Here is an 18,982-nt window from a genome sequence, read left to right on the forward strand (position 1 = left end):
AGAGAAACAATAGATTCCATCTTGCTGGTATCTTTGTGGACTGTGTTTTTTCTGCCTGCAGCTTTCTATATATGCACCTCAGTGTAGCAGCATTAAAGAGTCCTGGTAAACTTTTATATTCACATCCTTATAAAGGCAAATAACAACACAAAGTAAATATTAATAAACACCGCTCCCCTTGGTGGTATTTCTCACATTATGAGTACTGTATGTATAAATAAGACAAGGGAAGTCAATAACAGCCACAGACATTTTATTCTATTCAAACAAGTTACAAACATGAGAACCATCAAGTCCTTTCTCTGTATTATCTTTTACAGAGCTTTACTGCCACCTGCTGTTGAGGTGAGGGACAACTGTTACACAAGAAGTCTTGAATGTGAAATGGTTGGACAAATTATTTATATTTATTTGATCAAAATTGCTACCCCACAAAGTGCCACAGATTATTACAATCATTCTGTCCATCTGCATTTTCAATTAAGGATTTAAGAAGGTCAAAAACATAAAGCCCTGTTTCATACATCTATCAAATGAGTTATAGTAATTGATACATACTGACATGAACAGCTGCATTTTCTCTGTTATTTCAGTGTTCAGTGACTTAAGCAGAAATCCCTACTGATCAAACAAGAAAAGGAAGCGGTTGCTAAATCATTGAAAATAAAAAACCTTTAAGCCCCTCACAGGCTTTGACATCAACTGCATTTATGTCTGAAGATATGACATATTTCTCACAGTTGCCTTTTTAGATGTTAAATTCACCAAAGTTGAGAAGGTTGTTGGTTTCAGACCAGGCAGCGTGCTGTGCCCCATCCATCTCAGAAGCGACTTGGTTGCCACTCTCAAGTCTGTGACTGGCTCCACCGATGACCGCATCACAATCGGGGCATTTGCGACTCTCCATAGCCCCCCCACACTCGGTTATGAGGTAGACATGGCCGTTTGGACATTTGTACCAGTGTCCTTGGCGCATTTGCATAGCCGAGACGATCATCTTCCTCTCCTCATCGCTGATCATCAAGCCTGTGGGTGGAACTTTTTTGTCCAGTTCCTTCATCGCTTCTTTGACTTGGTCTTCATCTTGCTCTGTGAATTGGCCTGACTTTTCCAGAAGTTGTCTTGTTGCTTCAAACTCCGTTTTGATATTGTCACTTTGTCTTCTTTCTTGTGCCATATTGAAACGAATGAGGAGTTCAGTCAGGAGGGTGAGTTTCTGTAGCTCTCTCTGCAAATCGAAGACTTGCTGATCCGTAAATTTTTGGTTTCTGTCATTGAGCCAGCACGTAAACTCCTCAATGTTATTTTCAAATATGAAACGTTGCAGGAACATTTTTTCCATTTGGATCTTCCTGAGCTTTGAGATTCTTAGAAGGAAGTCCATCTTGTTCTCAAGGACCCACACATCATTAGCTGTGAAATTCCTTTTTCCAAGGTGATCCTTAATATGCATATATGCATTTTGCTTCAGCACATCATAGATGGGAAGGTTTTCCTTCCACTGCTTTCGAAGAGCCATCCTCTGCGCTTCTAAATCTGCCTGATCCCCATTGATTTTCGCTTTCACCATCTCTATCTGAGCCAGACTGCTGTTGATGTGAGTACCATAGCGTAGATTTTTTCGGATTGGAGTTCGACACTTTGGACATTCCTTCAGTTTTATCGCCACCTCCTTTCCCTCCCCTGACTGCTGGTTGTCATCCATCGCCATGTACGTGTCCATGGCTGAGTATTCAATGATGTGTCCGCAGTCTTCCAGCTGAATGAAGCTTGCCTCGGGGTCGTCCTCAGTCCCGAAAAAAATCTCTGTGACCTCTTCGTGATTACAGATGCGACATTTGCTGGGACATTTGTCTCCACACAGACCTATGCAAGGATGGCCGCAGCCCAGGGTCTCGCCGCACGGTTCTGTGCATGGAGGGCGATCGCACGGCTCGTGGCAAAGCTTGGTGCAGCTTTGGTGAGCGCACTGCCAAAAACAGGGCTCAATGCATGGTGCACAGGACTCTCCACATTTTTTCTTACACTTGCTGTGGACGCAGCAATTCTCACACGGTCTCCAACAGGGGGGGCAATCACGAGTGCAAGGCTCCCTGCACTTGTGCGAGCAGATCAGGCCACGTTCACATGGGTGAAGACATGGGCGGTGGAACCTGCCCTGAAAACACCTGCCACATGTGCCACGACAGGCATGGTCACATTTCAGCTGATGCTCACAAGGAGACTTGCATTCAGGTTTCTCATCCTGCATTTTGTAAAAGCAACAATCCTGTGTGATGTGGCCACAACTTAGATCTAAGGTGACCACAGCCTTACACCTACTGGTGCATTCTAACCCACACCACGAGTCACACAGATGCCCACAGCTAAGCAGCCTCTCGCAAGGCTCCTTGCATGTAAACGTCGCGGGGTCCTGATGGCAGGGAACCATCTGTTTGTGTTCACACTGGGGTAGGATCTTCTCAACCTTCACTGGACATTTCTCTGGGCAGTCTTGGTAGCACAGAAGTGGGCACTTGTGTTCCAGCTCACACAAAGTCTTCGGGCACTTCTTGACACACCTGTACTTCTTGTGCTTGGGGTCGTAGGGATGGCAGACTATTGTGCAAACATGGCCACATTGCAAACGGAACTCGCAGGGCTGGGTGCAGCCGCCTTCAGGAGCTTGGGCGAAATCTTCTGCACAAGAAGCTTTTACCCTTCGATCCGGATGATTTTCACAGCACAGGGTCAGAGCTTTTCCAACTTGGCCATTCTCCTCCAAGGTGTTGAAGATGTTGCTCCACAGTTTGACTTGTCCCAACATTTCCCTGTTGCAAATACAGAAGAGACCTTTCTTGGCACGAGACAAGGCCACACAGACACGATTGGGAATGTTCAAAAAGCCAACTTTGCCCTGCAGGTTGCTGCGGACCAGAGACAGGATGACAATGTCATTCTCTTCGCCCTGGTACTTGTCAACTACATGAACTTTAACTCCCTGGAACGGCTTTGCAGGCATCATACTACGCAGACACTGGAGCTGGCCGGTGTAGGTAGTGAGGATGGTAATTTGCTCTGGTTTGTAGTCCTGAAGGAGAAAATAGCGGCAAAGAGCGACTACAAACTCTGCCTCGTGCTTGTTCTTATGGCTTTTTCCATCTTTGATGTGTTCTTCTAGTTGGTTGTGCTCCACAAAGAATAAATTGGTGTTGAGGCCCTGTAAGACAGCATTTGATAGAACACATTTAGTTATACTTTATGTCTTGCACGATCTGTGACTCAAAATACTTTTCAAAGTCAAAGTTTCAATGCAGATACTTTTTATCCATGGATTCTTTAAACTGAAATTCCCTGGAGCTTGAGAGCAAGTACCTATACCCACCTTGATGTTTTCATATTCAAAAACAGAGGAATGGTTTTCCAGCTCTGAGTAGATATGTGGAGTCAGCAGACGGGCAATATCTTCCCTCATGCGATGCTGAAATATAAACAAAAAAAAACACAAACACAGGCATTCACATATGAATACAGAGGCATTAATGCACTGAAAAGCAAACACACATACATTCAGGTGCTATGCCTTTAGCTCAATGATTGATAGAACATGAAGTCGGATAAATTCATAAACAAACTCCCGCCCCCCACCTCACTAACCTGGTAGTTGAGTCTCACATAAGGGACTTTCATCTTCACCAGCCTCTCAAACATGGACATCTCCAGGCTGAAGTTCCTGGCAAGATCGTAGACTGTGGCACTGGGGCGCAGCTGAGAGAAGAATTCAGGATTATCAAATGATGTAAAAAATTAAGTTTTATTGAATTATAGTTGAAGAAATATATAAGTGAGTGGCAGAGTGTTTTATTGTTTCTTATACAAACTGAAGACTTGCTGGCTTCTTGTGGCCTAATGGAAATTTATTAAGGGCTTAAAATATGTTTTAATTTACAATTTGGGATTTTCTTGCACATTGTGTCAACTTTGAAATGTTTAAAGAACGCATGCTGTAAATTGTAAATTGATACAGTACTTGCTTTGGCTTTTTGAAATCACACGAGTTGTGTTACCATATTTAATTATAGCCTCTAAATGGATCCAAACCATGTAAATAAAGAACAGAATGATGAATTTCATGATCACATATTTACGTGATCAGACCATTTTCAGTTATGTAAATGTTAGTGAACACCATCAACACAGTAAGCCTAGCAGGGATAAGCAATGTTCTGCACTGGGTTCCTCTTTTAGTTGGACTGGATGAGAATACAGAACGTATGCAAATACAACCGAACTTTCTTTTGCTGTGCTGTTAGTTCTTCGCTCTTCGCTTGTGTGTGTGTGTGTGTGTGTGTGTGTGTGTGTGTGTGTGTGTGTGTGTGTGTGTGTGTGTGTGAGAGAGTGAGTGAGTGTGGTGTGTGTGGGTAAGTGTCTCTAAGCAGCCTTAGCTAGAGGACAGAGTGTGATTGTGAATGTATGTGGGAGGGGGTGTGGGGGAGGCAAGACAAATTCTAGTATAAATGTGAAGCATTGTGTTCTGCTCGATTCAACACCAAACCTGTGATTAATGAACGGCCCGACAATGCCAAAGCTTATTTTACCAGGAATGTGTGATCCAACCACCTCCATCACATACACAGATCTGAGTTTGTGTTCCACGATAACAGAGCAGTTTCTTTGTATTTGACTTGTTAGTGCTCAGAGTTTTAAAACCATGAAGCAATTTTCAAGTCAAACTCGATTTGAAATTCCATTCTTATACTCACTCAACTTCCTGTGCAACTGTTCAGGTTTGTTTGTATAGTCAAATGCATGCATACATTCACACGTAAACAGTGCAACAAACAAATATTAGGAAAAGAGCGTCAGGAAATTACACAGCAAGAAGATACCAGGAGAGAATATTCAGATGTGTGATCAAACTTTGCAGAATGCTAGACAGGCGGCCTGGCCATATGTCCTTGGCAGGCCCTTACAAGTAGTTGCAAAAGGCCACTGATGCCAAGCATTTCACTCCTCACTAGTCTCCGTCTCTAGCTCTTGTAATGGCTGGCACGGAAAATTATGTTTTTTTTAACATTTCCCTCAAGGCAATACACTAAATGTTACTGACAACCACACAAATACACAAACCCCCTTATGACAGGTTGTCCTTTACATTTTCACCTGGGCATGCAAATGAGGTCTTTTCAATCATAAGGATGAAGGCTGATTGAAATACTCCAGAGCGCAAATTAGGCAAGATGCAAAAATTAGGGGAGATGCATACATTATAAGACCAAATCTAATGAGATGCCACTCTAACAGAGTTCATCAACTTTGATATTCAGCTCGACATACTTTGATATCCATATAATTATTTGTATTTATGGCCTAAATGGTGCGCTACATCAGGGTTAGTAGATATACTCCACTTGCAGCTTGAGGTACTTTACAGAGCTCATCACTGTATACAAACATTGTGTATTAAAGCTCGGGTGAGGAGTTTGTTAACTGCTTATGAAACAGACTATAACTGTAACCGATACCTCTATTTGACCTACAGAAGAAAACTAGACTATCAGTGAAAACACTGATTAATTCTATATAGTCACTATTAAAGCCTGAAATAACTAGGTGATAGTAACAGCATGCTGAAGAAACAGGCTTTTTTTTCTCCTGCACTTTTCACAACAAATATTCACAATGAGTGATACATTTGTTGTGAACAAAGAAGGATGAGATTTTTCATCAGAAAACACTACTTACACATGTACAGTCTAAGATCAGCAAAGAGAAAAGACATACGGCTTTGTTGTATACCATAATCAATACAAACAGACAGCTCCTCACGAGGGCTTTAATGTCTGTATCTAGACCTTATGGACTCAAATTCACTTTGGACTATGAATGTGTTCATGAAATATGTTTATAGCGGGTTGCTGTAATTCACAAGTGCTAATATGTCTAAATAATGGCTTAATGCAGAGCCAAGCTAGCAAGCAAGCCAATTGGCCATTTTAAGCTAAAATGACTTGCTGTATGTACTAGGTAGGCAGCTATTATGCCGCACACTTCAAAACGAAAGTATGTTGTTCCTGTTGAGGTTAGTATTTTTGTAATGTTGTACTTTTCGTATGAAATGGCAGCTTTAAACTGTTGTCAGTACACAAGATATATGCCTGAGCATGGCACATATAAGCTACTAGTATAAATTCTGTTCCTGGTCTAAAAAAACATCGCATATATGGAAAGCGCCCTCTCAATATTCAGCACATTCTACACAATGGATGTGTCGCTTTAAGGAGCTGGGTAAAGTGACGTGTAACAGAGTGCAGTTACATCACCATGATCTGAGCGATTGTTTACCAGTGTGGATTTTTTACCTGCTGGTGGTCTCCGATGAGGATGAGGTGTTGGCAGGACTCGCTCAGTGTGGTGATTGTGTGGGCTTCGAGAACCTCTGCAGCCTCTTCTACAATGATCAGACGTGGATGCACTTCCTGCAGAAGTTTACGGTACTTGGCTGCGCCTGTTGTTGTCATGCCGATTACCTGATGGACAGAAGTTGTGTTTATTTGAATCTTTGTGATTTCTTGATTAAGTATATTAATACTAATATTAATATTATCCTGTTTAATGAGGTCATGACTTTCGGGGCTTGAACCATCAGACTATAGTGCATTGTCATTTGTCAATCGTTTGCACACGTGCAGATGCCTTAAATTCCACATGAGACAAGGTATATTTTTAATGTTAGGATGTTTAAAGAAGTTCTCTGCTTCTCGTAACAACAGGTTCAAAGCACACTAATGTAAAGATCACTGTTTTCCAAATATGAAAATTTTGGCTAATATCATATGAGAGTGTTTAACTAAACTACTGATTGTGTCCACTGTGATGAGGTTTGAAGTAAACATGGAAAATAAAAATGATCAGCCGTTCAGATGATTACTGTACCTTCGCTGTACGGAGCACACAGAGCCTCTCGTGTTCTTTAACTTCAGCCAGTCTGTCCACGGCGTTCTGATAGGCGTGTTCACACTCTTGGACGCCCCTGTAAAGTTCTTCCCTGTAGCGTGCCAACCACAGCCTGTAGATACAAAATAAATAGAAGATAGTAACAACAAGGTGACTACTTACTCAACTTTATGGAAACCTGAAGACTCTCTCAAAGTATATACAGTATGTTATCTTTCTTGACAAAGCAGTACGTTTTAACCAATCACAACAAGCGAGATATAAAATAAGCCTTAGAAGGAAATTGCCCTGTTTGTAAGTTGAAATGAAAATTTAGACTGTACAGACAGGAGTTCTCTCAGGAGGGGAAGTTGCATCTTGGCTCTCTGAGGTGAGGAGATCCTCTGGGAAACATTTTCCTGGTGATTAGTTGACTTAATTATACGCACTGGGAATACAGTACTTCTAGCAGAATGAGGCTGCTTGCATTGAGGATGAAAGGAAGTGAAGGAGGAGAAGAAGGAACATTTAGAAAAAAGGAGTGTTGAAAAGACAGACAGGTAAGAAAGATTCATGGAGAGATGATGTAAAGAAAAAAAAGAGGAACATAGTAAAGGAAGGAAGGAAGGAAAAGAAACACCAATGCAAAAGTACCGATAGAGTCTCCATCTGTCCTTTATGCTCAGAGCCCAAATGTCCACGACAGCCTTCTCTTCTGCTTCACTCATGGAGGAGGTACCCCGCAGCTCTTTCTTGATGTATTTCATTATCCTTTTTCTCTCTTCAGGTTGTACCTGCGAGGGTCAGAACAGGTTCAACTTTAAACAGCTGATAAACACATTTGAAGTTCAAAGTTTGAGCTAATCTGGTAACATGTTTTGTTGTTATCTTAATAAAAATGATACACCCACATAGTCTTACTTATGGAAAAAAATAAAAGGCAAAGCTTTAACTTGATGGAGGGTCAAATATGAAAGATTAACAGGGACACACAGAAGCCGTGTTTGAGTATAACTGTGACACTGGAACAGATATGGATTAGATTATGCTTCATGAGTTGTTTTAGAAGTTAAATTTTTTTTTTTTATCCCTGGCCATTGTTCCACTTTAAGCTGACCAACGGTGTCGCTAATTATATTGTTTCGGGTCCCATTCGAGGGGGTTTGTTGTCAGGTAGGTAAATAAATATGAGTCATGCTGCTTGACTGTTCGTGTTTTATTCCCATGTAGCACTATATGTCACGTTAAAAAAAAAAAAAACATTTTACTATAAGGTACAGTCCTACTGACCACAGAAGCTTCCCTCTGCAAATGAAAACACTACAAATTATTCAGAGGCAACTTTCAAGTAAAAATTTGGATTTACTTGAAAAATACTGTCGTGATCTATTTAAGAAAGGCACTTAAGAAGCTCCTTTACAGGTGCACACAATTTGTAAATTGTACTTTACTTGGAAAATAGGTTTTTAATCTCAATGGAAGAAACCTGGTTAAATAAAAGTAGTTTTTTGATTAATGTTTTTATAAAGAGTGCACAGCACTAGCATGCAGGCCTGCAGGGAACAAAAGTTGCTTCATGCTATTCCACTAATTGACAGGTGGTGGCAGTAATTTGCCAAGAAGTAAAACAAAAAAGAAAAGAAAGGTGAGATGAAGACTACAAGAGAGAAAAAATATGCATGTAAATCATGCATGTTAGATTCTTTTCCCCAAAAATCTCATTTTAAAATGTTTTGAGTAGAAGGAAGTTAATTTTGCTAATAGGTAGACAGTGTAAAGAAACAAAAACCTCTGCTTCTGTTGGGTGGCTTTTATATTGAGTCTATATCTACTCCTCTCACCCAGTCCATCTTTGCTCTCGATAAAAAAGTTTATCATTGCATATCGATTGACAAAATGTTGAATTCATGAAAAGTTAAGCTCGTGACAAACTCTTCATTTTTACCTCCCATTCTCCCTCGCTCTGTTGAGGCTGGATTTCAGCTTGACCGAGGTTCATATCAAGCATCATTGCTTCCATCTTTCTGGCAGCCTGCTGCATGTCCCTTTCCTTTTGTTCCTTCCTGAGTTCTTTGGGGTCGATGCTGTCGTCAATAAGCCGGTCTGCCAGGATCATGTCTGCTTCTTCTGTGATTTCAATGAGGTCGTCTTCATGAAACAACATCGCTTCCTCTGGATCTGGATCTGGATCTGGATCAAACACACAGGAAGATTCAGTATGAGAGTGATTTCGTTCACCAGTGTAAGAAATGTACCAACATTTTAGTTTTTATAGAAATGTATGTGCAACACAAAAGGCAGGAGCCGAGATCCTTAAACAGAGAGCTCTTTCTGCATCAGAGAACAAGCAAGAGAAACCATGCAACATCCAACATACTGCCATGATAAATTTGACCCCAGAGGGTAGCAGGGGTGTCCTGGGCACTACTACCTTTTTTTAAAATACAGGTGAGCAAATCAAGTTTTCCTGATCCAATAAAATGATCTGATCAACAGAACATTGAAAAACATTAACTCAGTTTAATGTACTGAAACAAATGATGTCTGCAGGGATTAATGTTTACATGTTGTTACTGTTTTCTTTATCTTTCTTTTTTTTCTATTTTCCTTTTTGTTGCTGTTGTTTTTGTATTATTTAGAATCTGTAGGTCATTTATATATTTTTTTCAAATCTTGACACTGAAAAGATCCATATATAAACTATAAAAATACATTTTCATATCATATTATATTACATTATAGTCATCATTTACAAATATAATACAGCTAGTTGAATAGATGGAGAGAGGTGGGATTCAAGTTTTTACTTCTTCCCACTCCTTTGCGGACATAACTTAAAATAGCGTTGTGTCCAAATTTTGGGATTTTTTTCTGAATTATACTTTCCACTGTTTGTAATTATTATTTATTTTCTGTCTGTTTTTTTATGTCCACCTTTATGTTCTGAATAAACAAATCAAATTAAAAAAAAAATTTAAAAAAATGTGTATGTGACACAAAAAGAGTGCATTATTTTTGCACGTAGTCCAAAAACAAAAAATATTTGGCCACTGAATTTTGTACATCTACCTGCCACCTTGGCCAGTGAGTCAGAAAGTTCATTTCAGGCAGTGATCACAACTAATAAAATTCTTATTTGAGGCCAAGGACATCAGAGTATACTCCGAATAGCCTAACCTCAAATAACAGAAAACTGAAAACATTTGAGGAGATGAAAACCATATGGCATAGAGAACCAATATTTATTACTTTACATGCAAATAAGGTCTCAACTGTCTATGCACTTAGGAGAGGCGGTAACCATACCCAAAATGAAGGAAACAGAACCAACTCTAAAGAACATGATTGTTGGAGAACAACACAACGGAACTGGGAGATAGCTATAGGTAAATCCCTGGATCCTGAGACATGGGAACATATTTTTTTTAAACTCCACACAGCTTGCAAATCAGTTAAAAACAAGATGATAAATTAACATCTCCAGGAAACAAAAATATGGCAATGTCATTCATTCCCAATATCGTTCAGCCCTAGTGCCTGTACTCCCCACACCTCTGTGACCTCCTGCGTGCTTTTTTTTTTTTTAACCTTAGTCCTGATGGGTTTTTTTTTGCTTGTTTGTTTTTGTTTTCTGCCTGTTTTTTTTATTGTTGTCATTTGTCTGATGTGGCAAATGCCTGACGAAATGAAAACAATGTTTATGCATACTGTAAGCTGTCTTTTCTTGACTAAAACTTGAAAAAAAAAAGAATGTACTCCGAACAACCTGACTTAAGTCAAAATGAACTGACTATGGACCACTGTCCAACTGCAGTGATTTTTAAATATGCAACTTGTTCAAAATGAATCGTGCAACTGTTTCAGCAATTAAAAAAGCATATTTGCTATTGATATAATTAAAATATCGTTAATATAGCCATGCAAAATACCGCGATACTATGCTGTATCGCTTTACCCCTCACCTCTACTAAAATCATTGTCAATCATGTCATCCCAACAACAAGAACAAGAAATTATTTTATTTCTGTTGTAAAATGAACATGTGAAACACGTACAATTACATTTTGTCTAGTGTAAATATACAAAAAAATCTATTTTTTAATAACACCTATAATTCTGAAGTGCTGTTAATACACCTTTAGTTCAAAGAAACCACTTTAGAGATCCCCTTACACATCAGAGAAACACTTGCAGAAAGTTGTACCTTCATATCCAGTTGCGTTCTCTGTCTGCCCCTGCAGGATGGTGATGGAACCCAAACCCAACCACTCCCTTATGGGACTGGACTTCTTCCGACTCCACATCTCAAAACCATCATAAGTCTGCAAATCCTTTCATGGAAAAGGCAAACAGTTATCTGATCCATATATCCCAGTTTATACATGAATATGACATGTGTTTTTTGATATTCGGTGGGACTCACAGGTTGCTGGTGCAGACTGGTCAAGTGTGTCAATGAAATGCATCTCACTAAGAAGTTTTCATGCAGGATGCCTTTCGAACAACACTCCAGCTTCAGGGTCTGAGCCTGGATCTTCTCCTCCTCCTTTTCCAGCTGCTCATAAATCTGATTAACACATCACAAATGGAGCTATTAGGTCGAGAAAATCACAGAAGAATGTGCGCGATATACTTGAACTTGTAGAGCCGACAACAATGTGTGACAAAAGGTAAAACAAAATGAGGACACAGGAATGATCAAACCTAAAATATCCTTTGATATGTTCTAAATACTCAGTTACGCGTGAGAGAAATAAAGAGCATCTTGAACCACGTTTAACGTTTAAACTGTAGGGCACGCTGTATGACCTCACCTCATGTTTTGCAAAACCCAGGTGTGAGGGCATCGCTCTTTTCAAACTCTTTGAGTGGATCAGCTCTGTCAGAATGTAAGGCTTCAGGATCTCACTGCTGCTGCGGCCTCCTACTCTCACGATGTCACCTTTCAGAAACCTGTGGATACCTTAGATGCAGACAGAAACATTTCAGAATGTCAACAAATAAACGTCCCAGAAAAATAATGTTTGAATTACAAAAAAAGAAAGAAGAGCGATCTGCCTACCCTCCAGGAACTGATCCAGGGCATGGTTAGTGTAACACACCACCAACATCGGGACCTGGTCATCGCTCCAGAGAAACTCATTGGTCAACAGAGCCTGAGCAATTTTAAGGCCAACGTAGGTTTTCCCTGAGAAAATACACCAAATCAATTTACCATAAAGCGTGAGGAGGCATTTTGGGGCAAATTGCTACTTTAATTAGGTAAAAAAAAAACAATACAGGCTTTTTCTAAGAAGAAGAGAAAACGAGGAGCCTATTTGTTTTTAAGAACTTAAAAAAGTTGAGAGGCACATTCAGATTACATACAAATAAACATTTATCTCTTCTTGCCTTCTTGCTACACTGGCAATCCATACCGTGCCTAAGCACTCTTCAACCCTAAAGTCCAGTTCGTTTGACCAGTGTGACCGCTTCCGAACCGTGCTCAAGCACGATACATTTCCTTGGCTATGGCACGCTTCAGAGAGGTGTGCTTCGGCACAGTGCAGTTCATGCACGAGCACAAGTACGATCGTGCTTAAGCATGGTCCGACAACACTGCAAGTGTGACTGCGCTCTAAGGATATGTCACACCTGTTGACAAGCTTTTGAAGGTTGTTGTAGAAAAAAAGTTAACTCAGCAACTCTTTGGATCTTCTATTTGAACAACCTGCAAAATGCATTTTACACTTTATATTCCCAAATGAACAAAGTTATCATTCCTATGATGGCTTTTCAATGTCTCACCAGTGCCAGGAGGACCCTGTATGATCGCCAGCTCCTTGGTCAGGGCAAGGTGGACGGCTTTCATCTGAGACTCGTCCAGCCCCAGCGCCTCCATCTTGGGCCATGCCTTTGGGTTCAGGCTGTGAAAAGGTTGAATCTTGTGCTTTGGGAGAGCGATGGCTGCGAGGTTATAAGTGTCCTGTCGCCGCAGATAAGCTGGGGGGTCCACATCTGAGCTGCACTCCACGATATATCTGCAAGCATTATGGACATGATTAAACCTTTTTTTTTTTTCCTTTCATATTTTCTTTTATTCTAGAGGAGAGAGTGGGTGATGACATGCAGCAAAAGGCCGGATTCAAACCCATGGCTGCTGCCAGGAGGACCACATCTTCCATACGTGGGGAGCATGACATGATCACGAGGCCATCCGGTTCCCCATGATTAAATCTTTTAGTGTCTATGTATGGTTTTGTTTATTTGCTCATAATATGTTTCCTAAATATATACACTTTCTCAAATCTCTGAATTAATAAAATTATTTATTTTTTAAACTCACTGCATTGAACACATTAAGGCTTTTTTCTCAGTAAAGTGACTGACAATGGTCAGTTTGGCACTAACAAGATAATTAAGAACATTACAGCCCATGGGTTGTTAAAAGAAGCGGACCACTCATTTTCATGAACACTACTTTTGATCTGTCACTTTGGTCACAGCCATCTTGTTATGTCTGTTGTTTAGTTTTTAACCAGAAGCGACCATATTTGGTTTGATTGGTTGGATACATGGATTATTTAAGCACTTCTTTATAAATGGGGCCATTGTTCACAAAGTTACTGTTATGCTGTAATAAAAAACACTTTAAACTAGTAACTGAGACCATAAAGGGGTTAAGGAAAAGCTTTCAGAGATATCAAATGAACATAGAAGAAGGCTCTCATATCTCCTTCAAATATACAAGACTTCTTTCTGCAAACCAGAGGACGGAGTCGCCCCCTGTTGGCCATTAGAAGGAAGACAAGATAAAGGCACTTCTGTGTTGGCTTCAACTTGTGAGTTGTCAAAGATTCATTTAAAGCATAACACAAGTGAAGAAGAGACATAACATGTTTGGAGTCCCAAGAGAAAGGTCTGTTAAAACAGATGGCCAACAAAGTGTTTCATATAAATCCATTACTGAGTGCCATCCATGAGCGCAGACAATAATCACATATTGAACTCATCCATGCATGATTGCTTTTTCGGAATACTGCGGTGATAAAATTAACTTGTGCCAATTAAAAGTGGAATTAGTCAACTGTCTTTGAGCACGTCTCCCCCAGACCGCCCTTGAAATATCTAAAGAGAGTGAAAGCGCACTGGGATTGTATAAAAACAACGACCTTGATGGTAAAACCTCAAACTCCTCCAATCTCAGACACACACTCCTACCTCTGAAAGGGCAGCTTGTCCTCCTCCTGCTCCTGCAGCCCCTCGAGAACGTACCGATAGGCCTCAAAGAACGCAGTAGTCTCGACCATCAGGAAGGACCTTCCTTTCTGCAAACACAAACATGTTTATGTCTTTATATATATATATATATATATATATATATATATATATTTTTTTTTTTACATTGAACCACCAACAGCCTTGATGAAATGTTGATTTACAGTCATGTTTTAAAACTTGACTGTAACTTGTCATAAACTGTCGACTTAACTCTAGTTTTGGTGAAAGTTTTTTTTACGGAATAAATGGCTGATAAGATATTCTGCATCCCTCAACAACTTTTGGACATTTTTTTCCTCCCCACCTGAATTGTGTCCAGCTGGACTTTGCTTTCTTCAGTAAAGGAAATCTGGACCTGTCCTTTACACAGAGCCTTAGGATTCCGATCTGATACCGTTGCAAACAAGAGTGTGTCAAAATAATCACAAGACAGGCAGACCAGGGATCCAAAGATTAGCCTCTTGGTGTTCTCCCAGCGCACAAACTGTAAGGAACAAGAAGAACATTTTGTTATTGTTAAAAGAAATACTAGTTCAGTTTCAGGCAACACTAAATGAAACAAAGATCTCCATCCAGAGGCTGACCTTAAGTGGCTGCACATCAAACTCGACTACATAAGCAATCCCAGTGTGCGTGCACTTTGGCACCAGCAGCTTTGTGTCAAAATACACCCTGATGTCATCAAACTGCTTCTTCTTCAGTGTATTATCACTCCTTTCCATGTTCTTCTTGTTCCAGAGCAGCTGCTGGATCCCCTCGCGAAGCGGCCGCACAAAGTCCTCTCTCAGTAATCGGAAGTGTGTGTCCAGGTATACATGGGTGTTTGTGTAGCGCTGCGAGGTGAGGTTGGCTCTGAGGAAAGGCCTTTCTTCCTTATGGAGCTCCTCAAGTGTGGGGTAAATGGGAATGGTCCTGAAATCTTCCAAGTCCTCCTCACCTGGGTATGAAAAAGCAGGACGTTGAGTAACTTGTTTACCTATGAAACAATGTTTTGCAGTAAAATGTCATTTTGCAGTGTTGTGCTAAGTAAAAATTATTAACTGGGTTTTCACCTTCAGTGGTTAATAGGGAATAAGTTTCCTTATCTGAACGCAGGGTTCCCTCCCGGGATTTCTCCTCAAGGTGTTCGATCAGGCTTTGAACCCCTTCCACCCTCTCCTCCACTTGAGGCTGGATGTGGACTCCTGATGCCCTGAGCCTGTCAATGATTGGTTTGATCTGTGTCACCAACAGACTCACAGTTGGCAACGAGCTGGCAGGGTACATGTTGAGGACCTGACACACATTGAAGGAAGAGAACACAGACAAACACAGAAAATGTTATTACTATTACATTTTAATTTATTCTATTTGTTTTGGGAACATTGTTACAAGGTTACACAAAGGCTCTGACATCTCCTTCAATGGCTTCTTGCTTTAGAATGGAGGACATTCAAACATTGTATTACAACTGCTCAACTGCTTTGCATTACAGGTTTGAAACAGGATTTCATTCCCTTAAACGAGAGAACATCTGCGTATCTGCGTGTTGCAAAATCTCACTTTAACTTATTTTAATTTGTTCATTTATGTACATCCATCCTCTGTTTACCTCAGACAGAATGGCTAGGATGTTTTCCAGTTGCAGTGGATATCGTTCCCTGCGGTGAGGGTTGGACTCTGAAACCATGCCCACCAGATAATGGGGCAGGACGGTGCGGAAAAACCCGGAGTCTTTTATGATGAGGGCCAGATACTGCAGGGTTCCTCTGTTGTTCTGGGCTTTGAAGGCTTTACTCATAACCAGGCAGAGGAGTTCGACCAGGTCCTGCCTCATCATCGTCTCGCTGAGGACCTCAGGTAGGCCCGGTTTGGTCGACAGGGTGATGGCCAGCAGAGACGGCTCCTTTAAAGAGAGTTCTTCCAGTGTTCTAAAGCCCAGACCATTGCCCCGTGGTGCCCCCATTCCGCCTGCAGATTTTGCTCTCGCTCCATTTCTGTCTTGTCTGTCTCCCCTAACATGCCTCCTCCCTCTGTCTTTTCCTCCACTTCTATCCATGCTCTGTCCTTCCCCTCTCTTTGCAGCAGTTTCTGGTGAACCTCTTCTCCATCCTTCTTTTCCAGTTGGACCTTGCTCTCCCCTTTGTCCTACCCCTCCTCCTCCTCTTTCTTTCTTTTTAGCTCCTCCCCACTGACTACCTGCTGCCCCTCCTCCTTCTTGTCTGGTCCCTCCCACCTGCCTAAATGCCCCTCTGCCTCCTCCCCTTCCCCTCCCTCGCATCGCACTTGCCTCCACCCTGCCTTCTCCTCCTGCACCTATTTGCCCCCCTCTTACCATGCCTCCCCAGAAAATGCGTTCACCCCCACCTCCTCCCTCTCCTCCTCCATCTGTCACCTCCCTAGTTTTGCTCTTTGCACCTCGATGTCTGCTTCTTTTACGTTTGTCTTCTGTAGAATTTCCATTTTCAGCAGTATCACCTGGGGAAGGAAAAACAAAATGTATGTATTGAGACCTTGAATATAAGCACTTAGTGTTGTCTTTGTATTGATCTGATTTTAAGTGATCAACTTTCAAACTTTATATTTACCATTATGAAGTTTGAATCCCCGTAAGCCCTCCATAGGCTCACATGTGACGCCTTACCTTCAGATTTAGGTAAGGGTCACTGTTTATCTCTAACAGAAAGAAATTGGAGAAGTGAAAAAAAACATGATTTTCATCATTATAAAACAAGAATAATGAACAATCCTCCATAAAAACAACCAGCAGACAATGGAAGTGCTTATTATTATTTTTTTTTTATCATATCTAAAATCCTACAGCATACGATTATCAGTATTTGCAAGGTCAAAGCAGTGTTTGGGGTCAGATAAGAAGAGATGATCTCACTCTTTATAGTTTCTGAGGAAATAGAAACAACCATTCTGTCTGCTAGATCAAGAAAAAGGTTATTATTGAGCAAAGGGAACTGCAAACAACATTTTAACTATTCAGAGAGATATAAAACATTTTATTCCAGTTCTTTTCCTGGGTGTTTGCTTGCAATAGAAATTATGTACAAATATAAATGCAGAGTGCGACCTCTAGTGGACGCACATGATATAAGGGGTTAAGTTAGGTTTCCATTCTACAGAAATGAGATGAGAGCACATTGAAGCTTTGCATGTTGCTTTACACAACACGCGAATACATTTGCAAACACTTTTCTTTTTTTCTTCAATGTTTCTAATTCTAACTTTGGGTGTTCTCACTCGGGGTGTTGTTTGCTTGCAATAGAAATTATGTACAAATATAAATGCAGAGTGCGACCTCTAGTGGACGGACATGATAGAGGGAGTTCAATTAGGTTTCCATTCTACAGAAATAAGATGAGAGCATACTGAAGCTTTGCATGTTGCTTTACACAACAAGCTAATTTTTGCTTCTTTTTTTTTCAATTGTTCTAATTCTCACGTTACATCCCAACGAATACTTTTCCACATAGTCCTGATTTTATGTCCGCATTTAATTATTTTACAGTCATGTAGGCCTATTTCGCTTAATTCGAACTAAATATTAAATTTAGTTAACAAGTAAGCTATGACAGGTAGCTGTCTCAAATGTTACTACTATCCCCTAAAGCAGCATCTTCTTTCGAAAAAAAAGAAAGACATATAAAAAGTAGGACTTACCAAGCCTGAAATCTTGTGATAATGGTATTCACACTAACATGTATCTTTATCAGACCGGTAGTCTAGTCTCTGCGAGCTGCTCCCTTGTTGCTCTTGCTTCTTCTTCTACTGCTGCTGCTGCTGCTGCTGCTGCTCCTGCTGCTGCTGCCAGCACTCTCTGTGTCAGTGCAGGAAGCTCCTATTTATATAATGCTCTGTCACTCCCGTTTTCGTTTCATCACATCAAACCGGGTAACGCGCCACACCTAGCAGGCAATGTGAAACATTAGGCTACTGGGATTATGACTAAGAAGCACATGAGTCACATCTTTGGGCACAACATTGCCCGGTCTGCGAAAGTTTCGGTAGGTTGTTAGTGGCAAAAAACAAAACAAAACAAAAAACAGTGTAGACGCATTATCAACACAGTTTAGTTGTAGCCCTGTCAAATGAATGTGACACCTACATGGGTAATAGTGCCCAGAAGTCTGAGAACAGTGGTCCAATTTTTAATAGCCTAGATAAGGTTGAGTATTTTGAAACATTTTAAAACACTGTCTTGAAATTGTTGAACTATCCCTAAGTACCAATCATGTTTTTAAAAGTAAATGTATTATCTAAATGACTGTGAACAAAATGTCATACCTGGAGTTGTTTCTTCCACTGAAGCATGTATGACAGGTGGATTTGATGGCCTTAGAGGACTACTCAACCAACTCCAGTCTGTATTCATTTACAGATATGGCTGCACCTTTGGTTTAAAGCAGATTATTAGCATGAGCCATTATGATACCCTTTTTTATGAATCAAATCACTGGTTTCTTAAGGGCAGGGCATGAAAACTTAAATGGCCTAGATTTACACGTGGATAAAAACAACTTCATCACAGTTGCACAATTAGCTGAATAGAGCAGGCAAGAGTCCAGTTTGCAAAAAAGTGACAACAGTGAGTGTATTAGGAGGGTGTACTGTAGTTTCTAAACCATAAAATCGGATTTCAAAACGCTTACAGGACACCTGTTGCCCTCTGACATTAACGCTGTTAATGATAAACTTCTCTGTTCAAGGTTGTGAGTTGTAAAACTGTAAGGTTTCATTTCACCACCTCCTGGTTTCCTGGTTTTTCAGCAAATTTGAAGACTATTGAAAGTGAAAATGTGGAGAGACAAGGTCAAAA

At 40.6% G+C, this 18,982-nt stretch overlaps 1 protein-coding gene across 1 annotated transcript; it reads right to left on the minus strand.

Annotated features, from left to right (window-relative positions):
• Positions 1-232: 232 nt before the first annotated feature.
• znfx1 (zinc finger, NFX1-type containing 1) lies at positions 233-17,983 on the minus strand. The gene is made up of 19 exons (XM_020651649.3): positions 17,827-17,983; positions 16,743-16,830; positions 15,767-16,632; positions 15,228-15,450; positions 14,760-15,112; positions 14,480-14,659; positions 14,116-14,222; positions 12,703-12,935; positions 11,978-12,103; positions 11,730-11,878; positions 11,339-11,482; positions 11,120-11,246; positions 8,861-9,105; positions 7,570-7,709; positions 6,916-7,048; positions 6,342-6,509; positions 3,637-3,747; positions 3,365-3,460; positions 233-3,199 (listed from the first exon to the last, which is right to left on the minus strand). The coding sequence occupies exons 2-19, from the start codon at positions 16,774-16,776 to the stop codon at positions 749-751; spliced, it is 5,886 nt and encodes a 1,961-aa protein (XP_020507305.3). The 5' UTR covers positions 16,777-16,830; positions 17,827-17,983; the 3' UTR covers positions 233-748.
• Positions 17,984-18,982: the final 999 nt, after the last annotated feature.

Source organism: Labrus bergylta, chromosome 5, assembly GCF_963930695.1.
Source record: "Labrus bergylta chromosome 5, fLabBer1.1, whole genome shotgun sequence".
NCBI classification, from domain to species: Eukaryota; Metazoa; Chordata; class Actinopteri; order Labriformes; family Labridae; genus Labrus; species Labrus bergylta.